The 21,691-nt window shown below is 32.1% G+C and overlaps 3 protein-coding genes across 3 annotated transcripts in view; 2 read left to right on the top strand and 1 right to left on the bottom strand.

Moving 5' to 3' along the window:
• Nucleotides 1–6,769: 6,769 nt before the first annotated feature.
• Nucleotides 6,770–8,613, top strand: LOC102598579 (putative UDP-glucuronate:xylan alpha-glucuronosyltransferase 4). The gene is made up of 2 exons (XM_015315501.1): nt 6,770–7,364; nt 7,706–8,613. Exons 1-2 carry the CDS (start codon nt 6,770–6,772, stop codon nt 8,611–8,613), a joined length of 1,503 nt encoding a protein of 500 aa, XP_015170987.1.
• A 1,201-nt stretch (nt 8,614–9,814) lies between these two features.
• Nucleotides 9,815–13,312, top strand: LOC102598240 (putative UDP-glucuronate:xylan alpha-glucuronosyltransferase 4). The gene is made up of 2 exons (XM_006361836.1): nt 9,815–10,553; nt 12,384–13,312. Exons 1-2 carry the CDS (start codon nt 9,815–9,817, stop codon nt 13,310–13,312), a joined length of 1,668 nt encoding a protein of 555 aa, XP_006361898.1.
• Nucleotides 13,313–13,696: 384 nt separating this feature from the next.
• LOC102597923 (mitogen-activated protein kinase kinase kinase NPK1-like) overlaps nt 13,697–21,691 on the bottom strand; it is an 8,648-nt gene continuing 653 nt past the window's right edge. The window contains exons 2-18 of the mRNA XM_006361835.2: nt 21,543–21,667; nt 21,367–21,408; nt 20,229–20,294; nt 20,042–20,152; nt 19,869–19,949; nt 19,718–19,795; nt 19,541–19,623; nt 18,459–18,540; nt 18,242–18,342; nt 17,834–17,873; nt 17,688–17,747; nt 17,561–17,610; nt 16,600–16,798; nt 16,282–16,509; nt 15,894–16,207; nt 15,750–15,817; nt 13,697–14,249 (exon numbers count right to left, since the gene is read on the bottom strand). Of these exons, the coding sequence (XP_006361897.2) occupies nt 14,146–14,249; nt 15,750–15,817; nt 15,894–16,207; nt 16,282–16,509; nt 16,600–16,798; nt 17,561–17,610; nt 17,688–17,747; nt 17,834–17,873; nt 18,242–18,342; nt 18,459–18,540; nt 19,541–19,623; nt 19,718–19,795; nt 19,869–19,949; nt 20,042–20,152; nt 20,229–20,294; nt 21,367–21,408; nt 21,543–21,667 (1,832 nt within the window). The 3' untranslated portion in view covers nt 13,697–14,145. The remainder of the gene's footprint in view (nt 14,250–15,749; nt 15,818–15,893; nt 16,208–16,281; nt 16,510–16,599; nt 16,799–17,560; nt 17,611–17,687; nt 17,748–17,833; nt 17,874–18,241; nt 18,343–18,458; nt 18,541–19,540; nt 19,624–19,717; nt 19,796–19,868; nt 19,950–20,041; nt 20,153–20,228; nt 20,295–21,366; nt 21,409–21,542; nt 21,668–21,691) is intronic.

Below are 21,691 nucleotides of genomic sequence, written 5' to 3'. Positions count from 1 at the left end.
TTACCAAGCGGACGGCTGGAGCAGCCGGTAGTAACTACTCTTGTAACCACCGGCGGGTTTGTTCACACTCATTTGCACAAAAATAAAACTTATGTTAGGGGAAAGTGGTTGACTAAATACAAAATTCAAGTCTATTTGGATATTATTTTAACTAATTTTTTTAAATCAGATTGATTTAAAGTTTTTTTTTTTTAATTGTAGCTTTTCATAAAATATAAATCCTCATAATTTCTGACCATTATCAAAATTTTCCCAAATTTGTATAATTTTATTAAATGAGCAAATTATAGTCATAAATAAAGTATTGAAATATCCTACTAAATCCTTAAAAAAAATAATCCTACAATACCAAATAATAAATTACATATTTTCATGTATTTTTATAAATAAATATTTGCTTTACATGTTATTGAAATTTTTTAGATACACATAATTTTATAAAAATCCAATGAACAATAGATAAACAATAGGAGTGACTAGTTATTCATTGAAAAAATTCTCTACATTGTACGAACAATCTCTGCACGTCAAGCATTAATTTTTTTTTTTGCGAAATTAAATTATGAATTTTATTTTTTATAAAATATAAATTTATGGATCAGATTTATATTAAATTTTTTTTTGAAACCACTGAAATTCAAATCCTACTTTTTGGTGTGTGTCGCAGACATTTGCTGTATACAGTAAAAAAATAATGAGAACTAATTAGAGTGATAATTGACTGGTAACTATTTTGAAAATCATGAAATGGGCTAATACAATTTTGCTTTAATTAACTAGCTATATTCAATCCTAGAGAAATCTTATTAAGAAAAAAAAACGTTTTTCACATTATGTTTTCTCAAGACGGTGCACAGTTTGCATATTCAAATATTTCATGTAATTTATTCTTCTATTTTTGTTTTAAAATATATGAGCTCTAGTAAGAAAAAAGAAAAAAGAAAAAACTTGCAACAAATTAAAATGAACAATGAAAATTAAAATCTAGATATTTCATTAATGCCCACGCGTTAATGACGGTGTTGAAAAAAGAAATAACTATTATGCTGCTGAGCGAGGCGTTGCAGACCTATCGAAATTTTGCGGATTAAACTCTAACTCATTGCACCCACACCCACACCCACGCCATTGCGCTGAGAGACGAGAGTTAACTGCAATTCTTATAAATAACATCAATTCAAAATTACGTATACAATAAAGATTGTATTTTCTTGTCTCAAAATATTTTTTGTGGCCCGTTTTTTATTTACATGATCTTAAGAAATCACTAATCAGGAGGTGTTTGATAGTTTCACCCACATTTATATATTAGGATATATTTTTTATTCATTACTCATTTATCTTGTACGGTGTTTGTCGTCTTCGTCTTCGAACAATTACAATTAGGGATAAAAATACACATTTAATTTTATCTTAAACTTCTAAAATAACAAATATTTGTAGCAAGAGTGAAAAGTATTTTGAGACGGAGGACTGATCGAGGGAGTCTTAGATTTAATTGCGAGCATAAATGAACATCCAGATTATATAGTAGTACTATTGAAAATGAAAGAAAAGATATAGGAGTAGTAAACAAGAAAGAGAGTCGGAGAAGAAAAAAAGAGATACTATGTAGCAGAAACGCGTAAAACAGTGAACAATATACGAGGCGGAGCTAGGTGGGGTTCATGGGTTCGGACGAACCCCGTATCTTTTCCGTAGACTCTTTATTTGTACTAGAAAATTAATTAAATATTTATTGTATATTAATTTATGAACTCGTTGATTAACGGTTATTAACGAAATTTAGAATTCCAAACTCTTAATCCATAGGCGAACTTATAACATAACGGTGATGGGGACGTACATAAAAAAAAAAAATAGTCAATAAATGCATACGATAAGGAGAGGGTTGACAGAAGAACATGTGAAGAAGCCTAGATTATGGACCAGACACGCCACATGAACAAACAAAACCATCTAAATTTCAGCACCCAAACATGTATGGCTTTCTGTATTTCCTCCTTCACATCTTGAGGACACACCACTCAAAGGCAGCAAATTTACTATTTGCCTGTAACTCCATCGTCACATTCAGTTACATTATACTCTGCTTGTTCAACTTTTCTCAATGTATATATCACAATATTAATTAGGGAGGCCTACCAAATTAAAGTAGCACTTCAAAAAATAAAAGATTTGACTCTAACAGAGTAATAATTATGTGCTACTATAAAATATTATTTTTTCCATCGTACTCTCATCGAACCAACTCACTGTGAATTAAAACGCATGACAAAAAGCAGATTTTCATTCAAATATTGGAATAGCCACTAAACATTTTTGTTTTTCTCACTGATTCAATCAAGACATATGTGAAAATAACATTGAACAATTTCCGGTGAGAATTTTCAATGGAAAAATAATACTGTAATTTTTTTAGTAGTTGTTATGTCATACTACACAGATTAGAGAGAGAAACTAATCCATATGTTATATACACATTTACTTTCCTTCCCCTCGCTATGTTGACTTTCATTTTAAAGGTTCAGAGAAGAATAAGAATTCCATAAACTCTTCGATTTTTGACAAGGAGCTAATTACTCGAGAACAAGACAAACAAATGAATAATATAATTTGCATGTTGAATATTAGGAGAATATATTTAATCTAGCTAGTTACAAAATATAGCGGTTAATATGGGCCAGCACCATTCCTTTTGGAATTTTACGGGTTGGGTTAGCCCATTATATTGGTGGCCCAAAAAATAGTCAGTCCAATTCATCACTATGCGGTTTGTAGGCAATGTCAGGCCAACTCATTCTTTAAAAGGAATATATTTTATATAATTTAAATTCTAATTTTAAAATGTTAAACATAAATATTTTAGAGATTAACTACAGTCTACTAACAGTGGATATTAAAATTACATTGTTTGTTCATTTTTAGAAATACTTATTTCTCTTAATATACTCATACATTACTAATATTTAAATAAAAATAATAAAAAGAGTATTATATGATAACTTAAACTCTAAATTAATAATAGGAGTTTGTTTAGGATTTTTATTTGGCTTACCCAAAATACAAAGGATTCTTTCATCGCTTTCTTCATCCTCATTATTTTCACCCTCCTTCGTAAACATCATTGAAGCAATTTGAGGCATTCATCAGTGGTAACTTTTTACTCATTATTATTATTATTATTATTATTATTATTATTATTATTATTATTATTATTATTATTATTATTATTATTATTATTATTATTATTATTATTATTATTATTATTATTATTATTATTATTATTATTATTATTATTATTATTATTATTATTATTATTATTATTATTATTATTATTATTATTATTATTATTATTATTATTATTATTATTATTATTATTATTATTATTATTATTATTATTATTATTATTATTATTATTATTATTATTATTATTATTATTATTATTATTATTATTATTATTATTATTATTATTATTATTATTATTATTATTATTATTATTATTATTATTATTATTATTATTATTATTATTATTATTATTATTATTATTATTATTATTATTATTATTATTATTATTATTATTATTATTATTATTATTATTATTATTATTATTATTATTATTATTATTATTATTATTATTATTATTATTATTATTATTATTATTATTATTATTATTATTATTATTATTATTATTATTATTATTATTATTATTATTATTATTATTATTATTATTATTATTATTATTATTATTATTATTATTATTATTATTATTATTATTATTATTATTTTAGAAGTAAGACTAATAATTTCATACAAAAATTATTTATTACTTATTAAGTCTTCTTCGCAACGTGAAAAAGTGTTTGGATAAGTGCTTCTACTATTTCAGACAGTGTTTTCTCTTCTTAGTTCATTCAATCAACAACACCAATTAATTGAAAGCAAACTTTGGTCCATATACCAACATATATACTCCAATTTAAATAATACTTAAAGTCGATAGTATCAAAAATATTTAATTGTTATTTTAAAGAAATAAAACTTTAGAATTTTGAAATGTGTTTTCTAAAATAAAAAGAAAAAAAGAAGATGAAAATATAATAATTAAATTAAAAGACATAAGTATTTCTAAAAATGAACTAACAGTGTAATTTTCTTGTCCACTGTCAGTATATTGTAATAAATCTCAAATATGAGATTATTTTTTATTGCCCGTTGGTAGTTGTCAACTTGCTCGTCCATTTCCAGATCAAGGTAAAGTTGTTTTTATTTTTATTTTTGGATAGTTATCAATATATATCATTCAACCATCTAGTTTACCATATCATTCGGCCATCTAGTTTACCAAACATGGCAGAGGCATACACTATATATACACTTGGTTGTATCGTATTCAGATTATCAGCCGCTGGAAACAATGGGTTCATTTTCAATTCGGGTATTTTGATCATTGAACCATCAAAATGCAAGCTAAATTTTCAGATGGGCATTGGAGGATTCAAGTGAAAGATTCAATAGGACTTTCCTACTGATGATTATTTAATTGATCTAACAAGAGATTAATTTAAATCATGTATACTAACAATTTCCCTTTTTCTTGCTTGCTACATTTTCAACTAATTACAAGTAAAATTCCCAATGAATGTACCAAGAATAATTCTAATAAAGCCTATATATATATACAGAACATCTATGGTCACTCTGCTTTTGTCAATTTTAATTAAATCCCCTGTTGGCCAGAAGACAATCTACTTAATTTAGATTTTGATGTGCCAAATTTAGCTCATAAAATTATAGCTTGTTTAAATAACGTACAATTGATCATAAACTATAGTCTTATTTGTTCCTTTTTCCCCTTCAAAATCCATCTACCCAGGCTTTCATCTTCAGTGACTATATCCTTAAACAAATATTTAGATATGAGAAATCCGCTATTAATTCATGATTTCACATTGTGAGAGTAACTTCTTACAAATTAGAGCTGGCCTAATTATTCCGATCTTTAATTCAAGAAAAAATGACCTTAATAATAGGAGTGCTTACCCATAAAAGTGTTGTTAGAATAGATATTCGATTTAGCGGTGGTTTAGCAATAATTATCATCTAATAAATCCTTTTATTAATAACCCACCTACTTATAAAATATGAGATTAAAACAACTTTGGTCCTTGAATTATTGTATTATTCTTGTTTTAGTCCTTGTACTATTCAAATAAGAATTTTAACATTTAATTGGTCCCTGGAACTATTGAAGTATTTAACATAATCATTATTGTCAATAAATAGAGAAGCAATTAACACGAGGTTCTTTACTAAGAATTTACTGAGTCTTTATATACCTAATTATACTAATTTATCATGATTAAGGGGTTTAGTATTGCTCTCAAATACACACGCAAGTGTACGTGATCGCAGAAGTAATAAATAACTCGTTTAAAATCGAGTTATTAAATCTAAAGGACTTATGATTAGTTTATATATATTAATAAAGACAGTGTTTTTCAAGAACTTGTGATTTTTGTTTGCTGCCACCAGTGCACCTAAAACAGGCCCAAGTCGATCTTAGGTTGGTGCCTTGCGCCACCATCGTGCCTGGTGGGTTGTGGCGCTACGCCAGACCTTCTCCTCATGCGATTTTGTCGTCCTTGCTTCCTTTGCTTCCATTATGCGCCTACGTCTCTTAGGAACCTTGCAAATAGCTATGTATGTTAGTGTGCAATCATCGCAATTCTAAATCAAAACATATCAATTAGAATAGTGAATATTTTTAAAACTCAAGTTAAATACGGGTAATTTGTAGTAATAAAACATGCATGTGTTTTATAGTGTCGAAGTCATAAATTTTGTTAAGGATGTCTAAGATTTAATATATATGTATGAAAAATAATATTTGACTTATATATTTTTTATAATTTCTTATATACATAGTATAATTTTTCAACGAAGAATATCCGATTGATCATCCTAAACTATATAAGGCTACGTCATTGGTGTGGTGTCATGTGTTCATTGGATTGGTATAAACACCACATGTAGATAAGTTTTACCGAATTCTTGTATGGTAGGAAGCAATTATATTCTTGTTGTAGCATCCCACAGTTTGTGTTATGCAATGATCGATTTCAATTTTTGAAGTCAATTTTAATTAATCTTTTCTCCACTACTTGAAGCCTAGAGTTTCAAGATATTATAATTTGAAAAACATCATGAGAACCAATATTGAAATAACGTATTAACACAAAAGCTAAAATCACTAGTTTTTCTTTAAAATATATTGAACCATTAATTAAACTATAGTTCCCACCTAATAAATACCAACCAAAAAAGCTCTATCCAAAATAAAATAAAATAAAATCCATACAATTCCCTTTATAAGAAATCAATGTGCATTAATTTACAGGCCCCAACCAATGATGACAATTAAAAAGGATTATATTTGACTATGAACGTGCGTCCATGCACTCCTTACCAAATACTAAACGCTTCCATTAATCTTGAATTTGTCTATAAAAACTAAACGTTAGAACTTAGAAGTAATAATATAAATTTGATCAAAAACCACAAAGACGTGGTATAGCCTTCCAAAAAAAAACACACACACACACACACAATGGTACTCACAAAGTCAAAATCATATTCACTTTCTCTCATATTTCTCTCCATATTCCTCCTCTACCTAACTCTAACTTGCAAATTAAGACAAAAAAATCATGATATTCCAATCTCAAACCTAGAAAAACCAACTTTTAGACAAAATATTGTTATGCCCATGGAACATTTCACTAGTAAACCTCAATGGTTTCAACTTTTACAAGACGAAATCAAGGACAAATCAACACTAAAAATTGGCCTAGTCAACCTTGATGATGTCTCATTTTTCGACTACGTTGGATTGCACGGGGCAAAAAATATGGAGACGTTCGACGTTAAATTCCCTAAGGTTTCGAATAAAATTAAGTGGAAAGACTTATTTCCAGAATGGATTGATGAAAAAGAGTTATCAGCCAAGCCTACTTGCCCAGAAATCCCAATGCCAGTTTTCGAGGTGTACGAGGAATTGGATGTGGTCGTTGCAAAGGTTCCATGTAAGCATGTAGGGGTTGATGGTTCTAGGGATGTTTTAAGGTTACAAGTTAACTTAGTGGTGGCTAACTTGTTAGTAAGTGGTGGTTGGAATAAAAATCGTCCAGTTTACGCGGTGTTTATCGGCGATTGTGGGCCCATGTGGGAGATATTCCGTTGTGAAGACATGTTGTTGCATGAAGAGAATTTATGGGTTTATAAACCTGAGTTGAAAAAGCTGAAGCAAAAAATTCTTATGCCTGTTGGCAGTTGTCAGCTTGCTCGTCCATTTTCAGAACAAGGTAAATTTGTATTTTTATTTTCTTGTTATCTAATTTTCGAAATTAAATTTTACTGGATTGAACAAATCCTTTTACAACATTTGGAATATTAAACGTACCTAAGTCTTTTCTTACATGACACATTTTTGTCAAATCTATTAGGACTAACAACTAGCCAAAGGGAAAAAAAACAGAGAGAGCTTTTGTCATATTTTGTACTTATAGATTACATACTTTCAGAAAATTTTTATGGACGGCAACCTGATAGTAATATTTGAAGTTTTCTAATTAGTACTATAATTGTTTTAAATACTGTGTGTACGTAGAAATTAAACTTTTGTCAAAATTTCGTACAGAACAAGAATCTTGGAAGAGTTATCCGGCATCAACACTGGACAAAACGTTCCACAAGAAGCCAAGAGAGGCTTATGTGACAGTTATACATTCCTCAGAAGCTTATGTTTGTGGAGCAATAGCTTTAGCACAAAGCATTATTCTAACTAATTCAACAAGAGACCTTGTTCTACTAGCAGATGACTCAATTTCACCAAAATCTCTTTATGGTCTCAGAGCAGCAGGATGGAAAATCAAGAAGATCAAAAGAATAAGAAGCCCACATGCCCCAAAAAACGCGTACAACGAATGGAATTACAGCAAGCTACGTATATGGCAACTCATAGAATATGACAAAGTCATATTCATCGATTCAGATTTCGTGGTTTTCAGAAACATCGATCAATTCTTTTCGTATCCAGAACTATCAGCTGCTGGAAACGATGGGTACATTTTCAATTCGGGTGTTATGATTATTGAACCATCAAAATGCAAGTTTCAAAATTTAATGAACAAAAGGTTTGAAGTAAGTTCTTATAATGGGGGCGATCAAGGCTTTTTAAATGAAATGTTCGTGTGGTGGCATAGGTGGCCTACTAAGCTAAATACACTCAAGATATTTATAAATTCAAATCATCGCGATCTTCCTGATGATTCATATACCGTACATTATTTGGGATTAAAGCCATGGTTGTGTTACGAGGATTATGATTGCAATTGGGATAAAGTGGAATCGCAAATATTTGCGAGTGATTCAGCGCATGAGAGATGGTGGAAGGTGTACAAGAAAATGTCTATGGAACTTAGGGAATATTGTGCATTGACACCACAAATGGATGCAAGGATAATAAAATGGAGGAGAAAAGCTAAAAAAGCTAATTTTTCAGATGGACATTGGAGGATTCAAGTGAAAGATCCAAGAAGACTTTCAAATTGATGATTATTTTATTAATCTAACAAGAGATTAATTCAAATCATGTATACTAACAAGTAACAAATTCCCTTTTTTTTTCTTCTTTTCTGATAGAGATTGTAGACATATGTTTGCAACATTTCAACTAATTAGAAGTAAAACTATCAAAGAATGTGCCAAGAATAGTCCTAATTAACCTTTATGGTAAAAACTTATCCGCACCCGTTATTTACATCAAATCATATAAATTTACTATAATTAATTGATTTAATAAGGTGAAAATACATGTTAATGAATCATTATTAAGTGCGGAAACACCCATATGGTCACTCTGGTTTTTTTTTCGATTTTAATGAAATCCCCTGCTTGCAAGAGGTCTTACTAGGCTAGAAACGCTCCAGAAATTTCTAGAAAGTGTGACAAATTTAACTCATAAAATTATAATTAGTCCACATATTGATTTGATTATTTTGATAGCAAGTTATAGTTTTTATTTGTTTCACCAATAGATTCGAATCGATTGGATTTATGCAATTAATCTGGATGATTTTCAGTCGTGTCATCTCTTTTGAGTTTACTTAAAGAACATTTTAGTTTTTTGATTTGGTAACTAAACAAAACAGATGATTTTTTTTTTAAATTTTGTTATAAAATAAAGACTATAAAGTAAATATATCAGAGACAATATAGAGACTAATTCATTATTCATATTAGAATTTACTTGCATATTCTTACTTGATTACGATCTTATTCAAATGCAAGTTTATCTGATTGCAAGCTTATCCAATTGTAGATTTATCTAAAAAAAATGACTGGAAATATGTAATATATGGACATCCACTGTATGGTGTATTTATAACAGATTTAGATAATTTAGATTATTATACATTGTTAAAATTTCAAATTACCCAATCTACTTAAACTCAAAAATATTGGACGGATCATAATTCAACCTATTTATTGATTCAAAATATAATTCAATATCCACCTATCTAACATCCTTAATTTAGATTCAACACAAATGAGCAAGTGATACTGATACATCCTTGTATGGTTTGGAAAGTCGAACAAACAAAGTTCGCTGCATTTTACTATAGTTTTCTTGAGTGTAAATAAATATTCTTTTCATTAAATTTATTTCCTTTTTAAGAGAGAATATTCAATTATAAATACACCTCACATCTTCAAAACCAAATCAAAAACTTTTTTTTTATTATTAAAAAAGATGGGTTCCAAGCCTTCTCACACCAAACTAAAGCTAGTCACCATTTCAATAGTCTCTTTTTTCATTGCCTTCATTTACCTTAGTATATCACATAGCCCTAAACGCCATGAAACCTTAATATTTCACACCTTAAAAGATCACAAACAACCAACACAAATCTTCCCTAGGCATGTTATCAAACCTAAGTGGTACAAATATCTCGAAAACAAAACAAAAAATTCAAAATTCAAAATTGGACTAGTCAACGTGCACGAAACACCTATTGAAGTCAAAGATCTACACGACAAAGAAGTTGACCTAGTCAACGTTCATTTTCGTCGTGTTAACAAAAGTGTTATATGGAAAGACTTATTCCCTGAGTGGATCAATGAGAATGTGCCTCAAAAATCATCCCAATGTCCTGAAATTCCAATGCCTGAGCTCAAAGATTATGTGGATTTGGACGTTGTTTTGGCTAGGGTTCCTTGTGAAAATGCTACTAATGTGTTTAGGTTACAAGTGAACCTAGTTGTGGCTAATCTTTTGGTGAAAAATGGACTGGATAGTAACGATATTTATCGCGAAATTTACGTAGTTTTCATCGGACCTTGTAGCCCTATGCTTGAGATTTTCAGGTGTGATGATCAAATATGGCATGAAGGAAATGTATGGATTTACAAACCTGATTTGAGAAGACTCAAACAGAAAATTCTCATGCCTGTTGGATCTTGCCAACTTGCCACTCCATTTGCTGTTCAAGGTAATGTTGTTAATCTTTATTTTGAGTTCATCTAAATACCCTTCGATTAAAAATTATATATAAAAACAAAATTATTTATATGTAGATTTGATATATGTTGAATTCTCTCGACATCTCTATGTGTTTGCGTTAATATATTTAAGATTCTTAGTAAAATCCTGATTCTGCTACTATACGCACTATCAACATAAATGACGAGATGGAAATAAAGGCTACTCGGAACTCACGACTCAAGAACTAACCTAGCGTTTGGTCATTTTGGATATGATTTTCAAAATTTATTTTTAAATATTTGTTTGACTATATATTTAGATCAAATTATGAAAATCTGTCTTTAAAATTTTTTCAAGTTCCAAAAATTGGTTCATACTAGTTTTTGAAATTTTGGGACGTCTACTCACAAAACTTTAATATTTTTACGAGCAAAATGCTTGTCGAAACACAACTTCAAAAACTTTAAGTTTTCAAGTTTGAACTTCAAAATTTATAGCTAAGTAAACCTTAGAATGGGGATTTACGTGCCATACCAAACAAATGTGATCTGATAGTGTAAAAAACAAAAATAAAATTACACGTTGGTGAATATTAATTTAAAATAAAATAAAATCAGGTAGTCTATGGTTCAAAATATTCATTTTCCGGAACGCTTATATATTATGTGTAACGTGTTATAACTTCTATTTTTGGATAAATTAGGACCAAATATAACAACTTCAAGATCTCATGAAAAGGGAAATTATTGAAGCATCAATTTTTTGTACTTTGAATTTCTTTTTGTTATGTATATATATGGCATCATAGTTAATATTTATTTTCTGAAATAATTGACCACATGAATTGTTTGAGGATATGTTTCTAAGCATTGAACAAATCCACTAAGCTAACTTGAGAGGAAAAAATTGCTAGATTTAGAAAATGAATTTTCTATGATTAATCCTTCATTTAGAAGACAATATTAAATGGAACATGGAGTATTTTTCAAGGGATAAATTTCGATAACTAGGTAAAGTACATTATTATTATTATTATTATTATTGTAATTGGGCATCCACCCAATTGTCTCTTTATAGCAATCTGAACATAGGTGCTTCGAATCTATAATAAGATGGAAATGAATCAATGACAGTAAACCAACTTACCAAAGGGCTAAATTAAATAAAATCATTCAAAATTTAATTCAATTATTCTACAAATAATAATAATTAAGTAGTACATTTCCCAATCTTTGTGAAGAGTGTAATCCAATAATTTACCATATTAGAAAATAAAGGCAAAAATATGTAGGCAAGTGGGGTCAAACTTTCAAGATCGTACATCACCGTATAAGTACTCCATTAGTTCGTAGTTATGTGATATAGTTTTATTTTTTAATCTAATCCAAAAAGAATGTATACTTTCTTATTTAGAAATAATTTTACTTTAAACTTTTTATTGTGCCTTTAGTGAGATGATTTATAATCACAAATGTATATGACTTGTTTTAGATTATAAATTTCAAAAGTATTTCTTTCTTTCTTAAATTATGTTGTTAGTCAAATACCGTCACATAAATTGGTACGGATGGAATATTTCATTTACTTTTTTTCTTTTATATATTTTTCGTCGAGTTTCCGATATCTACATTGTAGATCCAACTAATCTGAATTCGTGTCGCGTAAAACCCATTTAAGGGTGGAGGAATCTTATCCATTCCACCACAACCCTCGTTGGTTATTTTCTTTCATACCCAAGACTTGAACCCGAGAATTGTTTTTTCTCTTTTGCTATGTTCATTTTAAGGGTTACAACTTACACCTCATTCATTGTGTTTACCTTGGTTGAAACTACTAGGTCGAGAAGTATGGAGAAAATATGGCTCATCATCCACAAGCAACAAAAGTGCACACAAGCCAAGAGAGGCTTATGTTACTGTTCTTCACTCCTCAGAATCATATGTCTGTGGAGCAATATCTCTAGCACAAAGCATCATCTTATCCAAATCCACGAAAGACCTAATTCTTCTTGTCGACAACTCAATATCACAAGAAACTCTACATAGTCTCAAACTAGCAGGATGGAAGATCAAAATAATAGAAAGAATAAGAAACCCTCATGCAAAAAGAGGCACTTACAATGAATGGAACTACAGCAAGCTCCGGATATGGCAACTAACTGAGTATGACAAGCTTATCTTCGTAGATGCGGACTTCCTCTTCTTCAAGAATCTTGATCATTTCTTCGTGTTCCCACAGTTATCAGCTGCTGGTAACTGTAGGCATGTGTTCAACTCAGGGATCATGATAATCGAGCCATCGGAGTGTACTTTCAAAACCCTAATGGAGAAAACCCTAAGTGTTGTTTCGTACAATGGAGGTGATCAAGGGTTTTTGAATGAGGTATTTTCTTGGTGGCATAGGTGGCCTGCTAAACTGAATTTTTTGAAGAATTTCCAGACAGATGAAAGTCGAAAATATGAATATCCTAAGGATGCATATGCAATGCATTACTTAGGTTTAAAGCCATGGATGTGTTACAAAGATTATGACTGCAATTGGGATGTTTTGGAATATAGGGATTTTCCAAATGATTTAATTCATGCAAAGTGGTGGCAAGTTTATGATTCAATGCCAGAGGAGCTTCAGAAATTTTGTGATTTGACTCCAGAGATGGATACAAGGATAAGATTGGAGAGACAAAAGGCTAAAATTTCTAATTTTTCTGATGCCCATTGGAAAATTCAAGTGAAGGATCCCAGAAGACTTTCCGATTCTGACATTTGATTAAAATTATTAGTATCTATTTATTTGTCTATCTCCAAAAGAATTTCTTTGTTTGCTTCTTGTATTATTTTTTATTGGCTCGATCAATTATTATGAAATACTAGGAAAATGACAAACTTAAGCACATATAGTATTTTAACCAAGTATATCCATATAGACTAGTAGATGTTATGCTTAACCTAAGATATTAAATACTATCAAAAAAAGTTTAACATAATGATCAACAGGAATTGAATTGTTTACTTTGATTTTCATTTTGGTGTCAAGGCTCATAGAATCCTTACAATACTAGACTTAAGATATTTTTTGTTTTTAGCTCTATAAACATTCATAACACCTTCTTAGTGTGATATAAGTATACTTTATATATTTCAAAAGAAAAGATCAGATAAATGCACTCGCAACAACCATCATTTTTTTCAAGCAAATTACATCTACACTTCAAAATGAGTCATAAAACCGGAAACAAATCCTTGCAGTAAAGTGGAACAGGATAATATTGGTGGCTACAATCTGCCATACCTATGCTGATTGTTTTACATGAAGGAATTTTACAACTCAAGAAGATACAGTACTCAATTCCCACTTCCTTGAGAAGGGGAGAAAAAAGAAATATATTGGAAGGAGGATCAACACGAGTGGAAACATATCATTTTGTTGCCGGCTTGTGAGGTAGAAGCAAAACAACAGCACATGGATCAACCCTGTGGCTAGTTTGTTGCATATCTTTTCGTCGCCAATTGTGGTTAACATATACAGTAAAGATGCTTCATAGAAGAGGGAGAAAAATAACCTCTTCCTTGAGCAATGCATGCTGATACAGAAATATACAATCACTTTCCTGGAGATGCAAACCTTGAACGCTCTCTCTGCCGATTCAAAGCTCGATCCTTGGGAGAAGATGTTTTCCCTGCCACACCTGCTTGACGCATCATCTCTACAACCAATAATGCACCCGGTTCGTAATTAGAATCTTTTGTAATTCAGAACCAGAAAAGTGACTCAAAACATTTCTCTCCAACTAGTGGTATTATATTCAAAGGTATTCCACTTGACAAAAGAAGCGTGAAGCTAAACATTGAACAGGTTCACATGGAGGTTATACTAGGTCAAAGTTTCACTATGGAAACTAAACCAAATGCCTTACAGTAAGTAGCAGCAGCCATTCTGAGTGACCTAATCTGCAAGTTTTCTAGTCAGATGCAGCAGCACAGTTCCTAGGGGCAGAATTTTCCACATTGATCGTTCATAACTAGGCAAAATATATTAGGTATAAAATATAAAAAGGCTTGGTTAAACCAAAAGTGCCCAACTTATGACTTTCGGCTGATTTTGCCTTATAGGCACTTTTGGTGCATATCAAACACGCAAGTAAATGAAAAAGTTCTTACAAGCTAACTTGAACACATCTAATATCACAAAGGAGATGAGATGAGAGAAAGATAGAAGTAGAAAGAAAGATGTTCAGGTTGTGACTTGATGGTGTTGGCAATTTCAGGTAAAGAACTCATTGGAGTTGTGTTCCCAGCACCCACATTTCAAGCCTCGCCATCTTCTTTTTCTTATGGCACAATCAAGTTGACGATATCTTTCTAGTGGCTGTACTATTATATGACTATCCACATCACAAATGAATCCCAGGATTTTCTGTGTTTCCTATGATCCACCATAGAGCACCTTCCTAAATGTATGAGGGAAAACTCTCCGGAAAGAAGACAAACGAGAAATAGTACAAGCATTTTGCAGATAAATTCATTCCCTGATATGATGTCCAAGAAAATTTTCCAGACGTTTTAGGCATATATTCTACATATAAATAGATCTCTCAAGAATTTTTAGCATAAGAATTTCTACAGAAACTAGCATCAAGATTTTCAAAAGCAAGAAATAGAGTGTATAACTCGAGAAACACAAATTTTCCATATTCATTATTGAATACTAACCAGTGCAATTTTTGTTACACACTTGAAACTTGAGATACAAAACACTTCATCCACCCATTTTTTGTTAGCAGAATGTGACTAGTCATTCACTTAAAAAGTAAAAACAAACTTATACCATTTAAGAGACGTGGAGAACAAGAATAGAGTAAAAGTTTAGCCTACGATGATATAACATTTCCAACAATCGAAAAAGAGGAATGGTGCAGGGAAATGATACACATGCTAGTTGTCAGCTCTCTGAGAAGATTATTCTAGTTTAATGAAAAATGAACAATATTGAAACTGGGGCTACTATAAAAAGTCAAGCACAAAAACATAATACGGTGCATCATGTGAATACTGAACGGTCAATGCACAACTACCCATGCATGAGTTCATGCACAGGAACTGAGTGAGAAAAGAGCATCAATCAGATAAATCAACAGATTGAAAACAAGAATCATGTGAATAGAATAACAAGAGCTTATATAAACAAATAAAGAAGCAAGATTTACCTCGCTTTCTTTCAAGTTCTTGGTCAAGCTCTTCCTTCCACTTCCTTTGAATCTCACTAAAACTTGCACTATAAAAAAGAAAAACTTATCTTCACATTACAGGGAAAATAAACAAGACAAAACAAAGTTGATTTATACACTTACATTGGACTATTTGATTGCCTCTGCTCATTAGACTGGGGTGAACTGTCGTCATAGTCTTGATTGCTTCCGCTGCCAATGCATGATGTTCGCCTATTGCTACTTCCAGGGCTTGGACTAGTGATGACATCAATTCCTGTAGACGGGCTTCCAATAGGTCCCCGACTTGGTGACCTACTTTTCGGGGGTAACCTTAAGTAATTTGGTGTAGTTTCATCAATTGTAGCCTCAACTAACTGAGGAGAGGAGTATGAAGGATTCAAACTGTTGTAGAACTCTTCATACAGAGGTGTCTGCAGTTTCTTTAGTTCAAGAGCCTAAAATAAAGAGATAAAACAACCACGTTAAACGCAAAGCTAGAGAGATGTCAAGCAGCATGAGAAGTTGGTACCTTTTCGTCCAAGAAGGCTCTGATTTTTGACTCAGTAAGCTCATCCTCATCTTCTGAAATGGAAGGACCACATAAAACTGCAGAATTGTTGTTAGGTGAGGCTGAGCTCCCAGCACCTAAGCCACCTTCCTGATTGTTAACTAAATCTGTATTCCCTTGTCGCGATTGAGGAGTCATGCCATAATCACAGTTCCAATCATCAGAGGGCTCAGCAATGGGATTGAAACTCTACTTAACATGACGATATAGAAGAAATCAACTTGAGTGGAGTGTATATACTTTTAGTAACAAAAGCAGCAATCTGGAGACGCTTAGTACCTTATTGAAGTCATCCCCCATATTAACAGTGCTAAATGTTGTTCCTCCATCCAAGAGCAAATTATCATTATCATCAATCTGACACATGTCATCATCACTACTGTTTCCTCTCCACATATTTCTAGCCTCCGACAAGTTATCAGTATTTTCCGTTGAGATATTCAAGGTACCCAAGTTGCAGATGTCTACTGAACCAGCACTGGTTGTCATTCCATCAATATGATATTAGACATAGTTGCTGAATAGTCCATATAATCAACAGAGAAACGTATAATCCATATTGTCCATTTGAAATGCAACCAAAAGCTATTTCAAAAGAAGATGCATACAGGTTTCAAAATTTACAAGATTTCTTCATCACACTTTTCAATGTGTTGCTTATTTTGTTGATTTAGTCATCATTTCATATCCTTAATATCATACGAATATAGCACAATGGAAGAAAAGGATCTATATACCCATTGCAATTTAGTTATGATTAAGTGTTAGTCATGTTAGCACATTTATTTTAGGTCCAATGTTTTCTAGGAGTCTCTTCAGCCTACCAGAGATTTATATGCCAGCAGAAGATGTAACGAACTTCTATTACTTGTTACTTTTTCACTATTTGTCCTTTATTCAGTGCAGTAAAATCTAGTGGAGGTGGTTCCATATTCATGAAAAGTCATGTCTGACTTCTATTTATTTTTTTAATGTGGTGTCCATGCCAGCTTGCGCTATTAAAATGAGCTTAAATGGAGTGAGATAGTAAGAATTCATAGAGCCAACACACCAACTTGCTTGTTAGACTTGAGGCATAGCTATTGTTATATTACAAATCAAAGAATTTCAAACTTTTTCTATATCTGTTGACATTAGCATTTACGTAGTGAAACTGTAAGCTTTAGTTCCTGTTAAGAATTTGAGATTACACGATGCAAAAACTATCAGTGTGCTAAAAGAGAGCCTTTGGAGCACTTACACACTTTTCGCATTATGCCCACTTGAATAAGAGTGACCTTGAGATTTGCCCTATCAGTAAATGAAGTTCAGAATGTAAGTGACTGAGCAATATCAATTACATTGCCAATTGATGTAGATAAACTGACCATCATAGAACTAGAACCATCAGGAAGAGACAGTTGTGCTTCACCGGTGACAAATGGATGCTACATGCAAAGATAAGAATTAATTCATTGTTTCGTAATACAGGAGACAAAACAATAACAGATTGCCTTAAGTCAAATCAAATCACCTGTAATAACTCACTAGCTGATGGCCTTAACTCTGATTCCCTGCATGAAATATCTTAGTTTCATTAATGGTGTAAGGAGGAGAAATTATACCAGATACAATAACCAAACAAAGGGTGAAGGAATCAGCATTATATCTACTGGTTACACTAATCCAGAAAGCATCACTTTTTTCAAGGTCACTTCTGAACAATTAAACATCAGAAACTTGGTAAGACTTATATAAGAAGGAAATCATATAAGACTATATTCCTTCCAATTGAGTAATATTTTCAACACTATATGTTGTCATATCTATGTCTACTACGAAAGTCAAACCACACAGTGATTTGAAAATTAAAGCTTTTGGACAACTGTTTATTGTGCTATTATTGGACTTCTTTAAGAGCAGCTAAGTGTCGACTACATACTTCTGTAAGCACTTCAGCAGAAAGTCTTTAGCTTCAACAGACACGTGATCAGGGATCGGGGGATGAGCTTTTGTTTTCCCAATATAGAAGAGTGCAGCAACCTAAAGCGAACAAGGGATCAGTGCAAAGCATGAGTGGATCCGTGTATAGTAACCAGTTTATATATGTCAAAAGGAATACAAAGAAAAATTTAACAAGACCTGCATCAAGTGTATACCTCTTGATACTGTTGGCTCCAGGGAGGCTTGCCAGTTGTCATCTCTATTACAGTACATCCTACACTCCATATATCAGCAGAGCTGAAATTCATATACAAAGACATTATCATTACCAGCAGAACCTATACTGAAGAGATCGATTCAAGGAATATGTTGCAAAGACAAATAGAACCAGACGCATGCATTAAGTCAAAAGCAAGAACTGTCATTTCTCCAGTGACTTTTACTGAATTAATTCAAAGTCAAAAACAAGATTTGCTATTTCACCAAGAAACTCCTCTTCCATCAGAAAATTCTGTTCTACTATAAAGCGACAAAGTTTTGACTTTTGATTCAAAAACTGGAAGACTAACTTCAATAGTTTAATATTTGCTTTGACCAATATATACATTAAAGTTAAAATTATTCAAAGTATCACAAGAAGTAAAGGTGACACAAAATCTGAAAGCATGTTCATAACTCAGGAGGGTGGCAAGGTGAACTGTAAGCAAAATCAGCATTTTAACTAGATAAGGAATGAAACTATAAGGCAGTACACATAGATACGTAACACCAGAAAATTTTGACAATGTGGACCATTATACAAAAAGGGTAGCAGCTATTCCAAAATAAAATTAAAAAAATGGACGATTCCTCTAAAATTAAAGAAGAGACAAAAATGTTTATGAAAATGAAATATGGAAGTGAGAATAGCATAAATAAGCTATAAGTTCTTCTATCATGGAGAAGAAACTGTTAGGCTCATCATAAAAAGAAAAGTAAGAAACGGCAGGGGACATTTATGCACAAGAAAACACTAACTCAAGTTCACAAACCATGATCAAGTTTGCAGCAATGAAACATGGTCAAGTATGATCAAATTATTGGATTTATTCTTTTAGTATCTAACTAATCAAGAGCTAAGACCCATTTGTGAAACCAAAAGTGCACTTCCCAAGTCATCAGCAAAACAAACAAAACATAAGCTCAGTCTAGAAGTGAGATCCAAATAAGCGATGCATAAAGGCTATATAATTGCAATCTAGATCAAACAAGAACATGAGCTACAGTTTCATCAACAAAACACTGTAATTATTCTTACAAGCTATGGCCAGTTTGGCGAATGACCTCAGGAGCCATCCAATATGGTGTGCCCTTCATGGACTTGGCACCTGATATAGTAGCCTAATGTAAACATGTTTCATCAATATCCTCTTCATTATATCCAAATTAAACCAAACAAATATAGATTGAGGATGGATGGTGATGGTGAACATACCAGTTCAACAACCTTCTTTGATGCCCCAAAGTCAGCCAGTTTTATGCAACCTTTGTTATCAACAAGGATATTTGCCCCCTGAACCCAAATTAGTACACAAGATTATTGTTGGTCATACTTTTACAGAAAGAAAAGAAAGGAAACAAGATACCTTAATATCTCTATGCATTATTCCTTTCTTGTGAAGATAATCCAGTCCTAGGAGCAATTGCTTAGTGTACGTTCTTATAACCTACTACCGAAGATAGTATTAGATAGAGTCATTCAATCAAATGAATTATACATCAAAAGAGGGTGGAAAAATAAGACCAACAATGAACTTACGGGCTCTGGGAAAGATCCAAATTTTCCTAAAAGGGATGATATCGATCCACCAGGTACAAATTCCAGCAAAATATTCAATGTGTCTTCTTCTCTCACAATTCCAAGATATCTCTGACAACACAATATAGCAATTGAGTATTTCATGGACAAACAATTTCCCCAGATAGGAGATCAAGGATTTACTTACAACAATATGCGGATGGGAGAGATTCTTGAGAAGCTTGACTTCCTCCTCAAGCTCCTTAACGTGGGACTAATCAGGACATAAAGAAACCAGAAGAATGTATCAGACAGTAGCTTTATTATCTACTTACATCTCAAAAAAGTAGATATACAGCAGTATGTCAGATGTCTTAAGCCCTTAGATTCAATAAAACAACCTTCCATCTTAACATAGCTATCATATAAACATCTCCCTTAACACAATGTCGGTCACTACAAGTAAACCAAAAAATAGCTAAGAGCTGAAAACTCATTCATCAATGGAAGGGGAAGAAAAAAACAGTTAAAGGGCATATATGCTCCAACTATAGTACAAGACATTGGCAGAAGGAAACTACGACATTGTAAACCAAAAATAGCTAAGAACTGAAAACCCATTCATCAGCGGAAGGGGAAGAAGAAAAAGTTAAAGGGCATATATGCTCCAACTATAGTACAAGACATTGGCAGAAGGAAACTACGACATTGTAAACCAAAAATAGCTAAGAACTGAAAACCCATTCATCAGCGGAAGGGGAAGAAGAAAAAGTTAAAGGGCATATATGCTCCAACTATAGTACAAGACATTGGCAGAAGGAAACTACGACATTGTAAACCAAAAATAGCTAAGAACTGAAAACCCATTCATCAGCGGAAGGGGAAGAAGAAAAAGTTAAAGGGCATATATGCTCCAACTATAGTACAAGACATTGGCAGAAGGAAACTACGACATTGTAAACCAAAAAATAGCTAAGAACTGAAAACCCATTCATCAGCGGAAGGGGAAGAAGAAAAAAGTTAAAGGGCATATATGCTCCAACTATAGTACAAGACACTGGCAGAAGGAAACTACGACGAGAAGGCAACATCATTGTATCATAAATGCAACTACTCTAGCAAACTTCTAACTTCATAATGAATGATTTCCAACTTGACAGAACTTAGCAGCCAAGATTGAAAGTACAACCAACAAACATTTATATAATCAAACAGCCCAATGATCTAACCAATTAAACTTATCTCTTAAAAACATCGATTCAAGCATTCAGTGCAACCAATAAAAGGAGTGCTATATCATTGTAAGTTCCGGACAAAACAAAAAGTATCTCAATGTCAATTCCAACCTGCGCTTTCTCCTTTGAAGCACTGTTTGCAGGTATCATAACCTGAAGAAAAAATATAACAAATCAAACACACTTTCAGGATCACTCTTCAGAAAAAGCAAAGTACCTAATGATTCCACTACGATCAACAAAATTAGAAGTCCAAAACCAAAAATAGCAAATACAACGATAAAAACCTGCTTGACGGCGAGAAGTTCTCCAGAATCGAGATTCATTCCCATATAAACCTGCCCAAAAGCACCACATCCTATCATCTCTCCTTTTCTCCACCTGATAGGTAGTGTAGCCGCATCACCGCCATCTTTAATGGCGGGGGGGGGTGGGG

The sequence above is a fragment of the Solanum tuberosum genome, unplaced genomic scaffold (genome assembly GCF_000226075.1).
Source record: "Solanum tuberosum cultivar DM 1-3 516 R44 unplaced genomic scaffold, SolTub_3.0 scf00363, whole genome shotgun sequence".
NCBI lineage: Eukaryota > Viridiplantae > Streptophyta > Magnoliopsida > Solanales > Solanaceae > Solanum > Solanum tuberosum.
The sequence above is the reverse complement of the archived record's forward strand: the minus strand, read 5'-3'. Positions and strand labels throughout refer to the sequence as shown.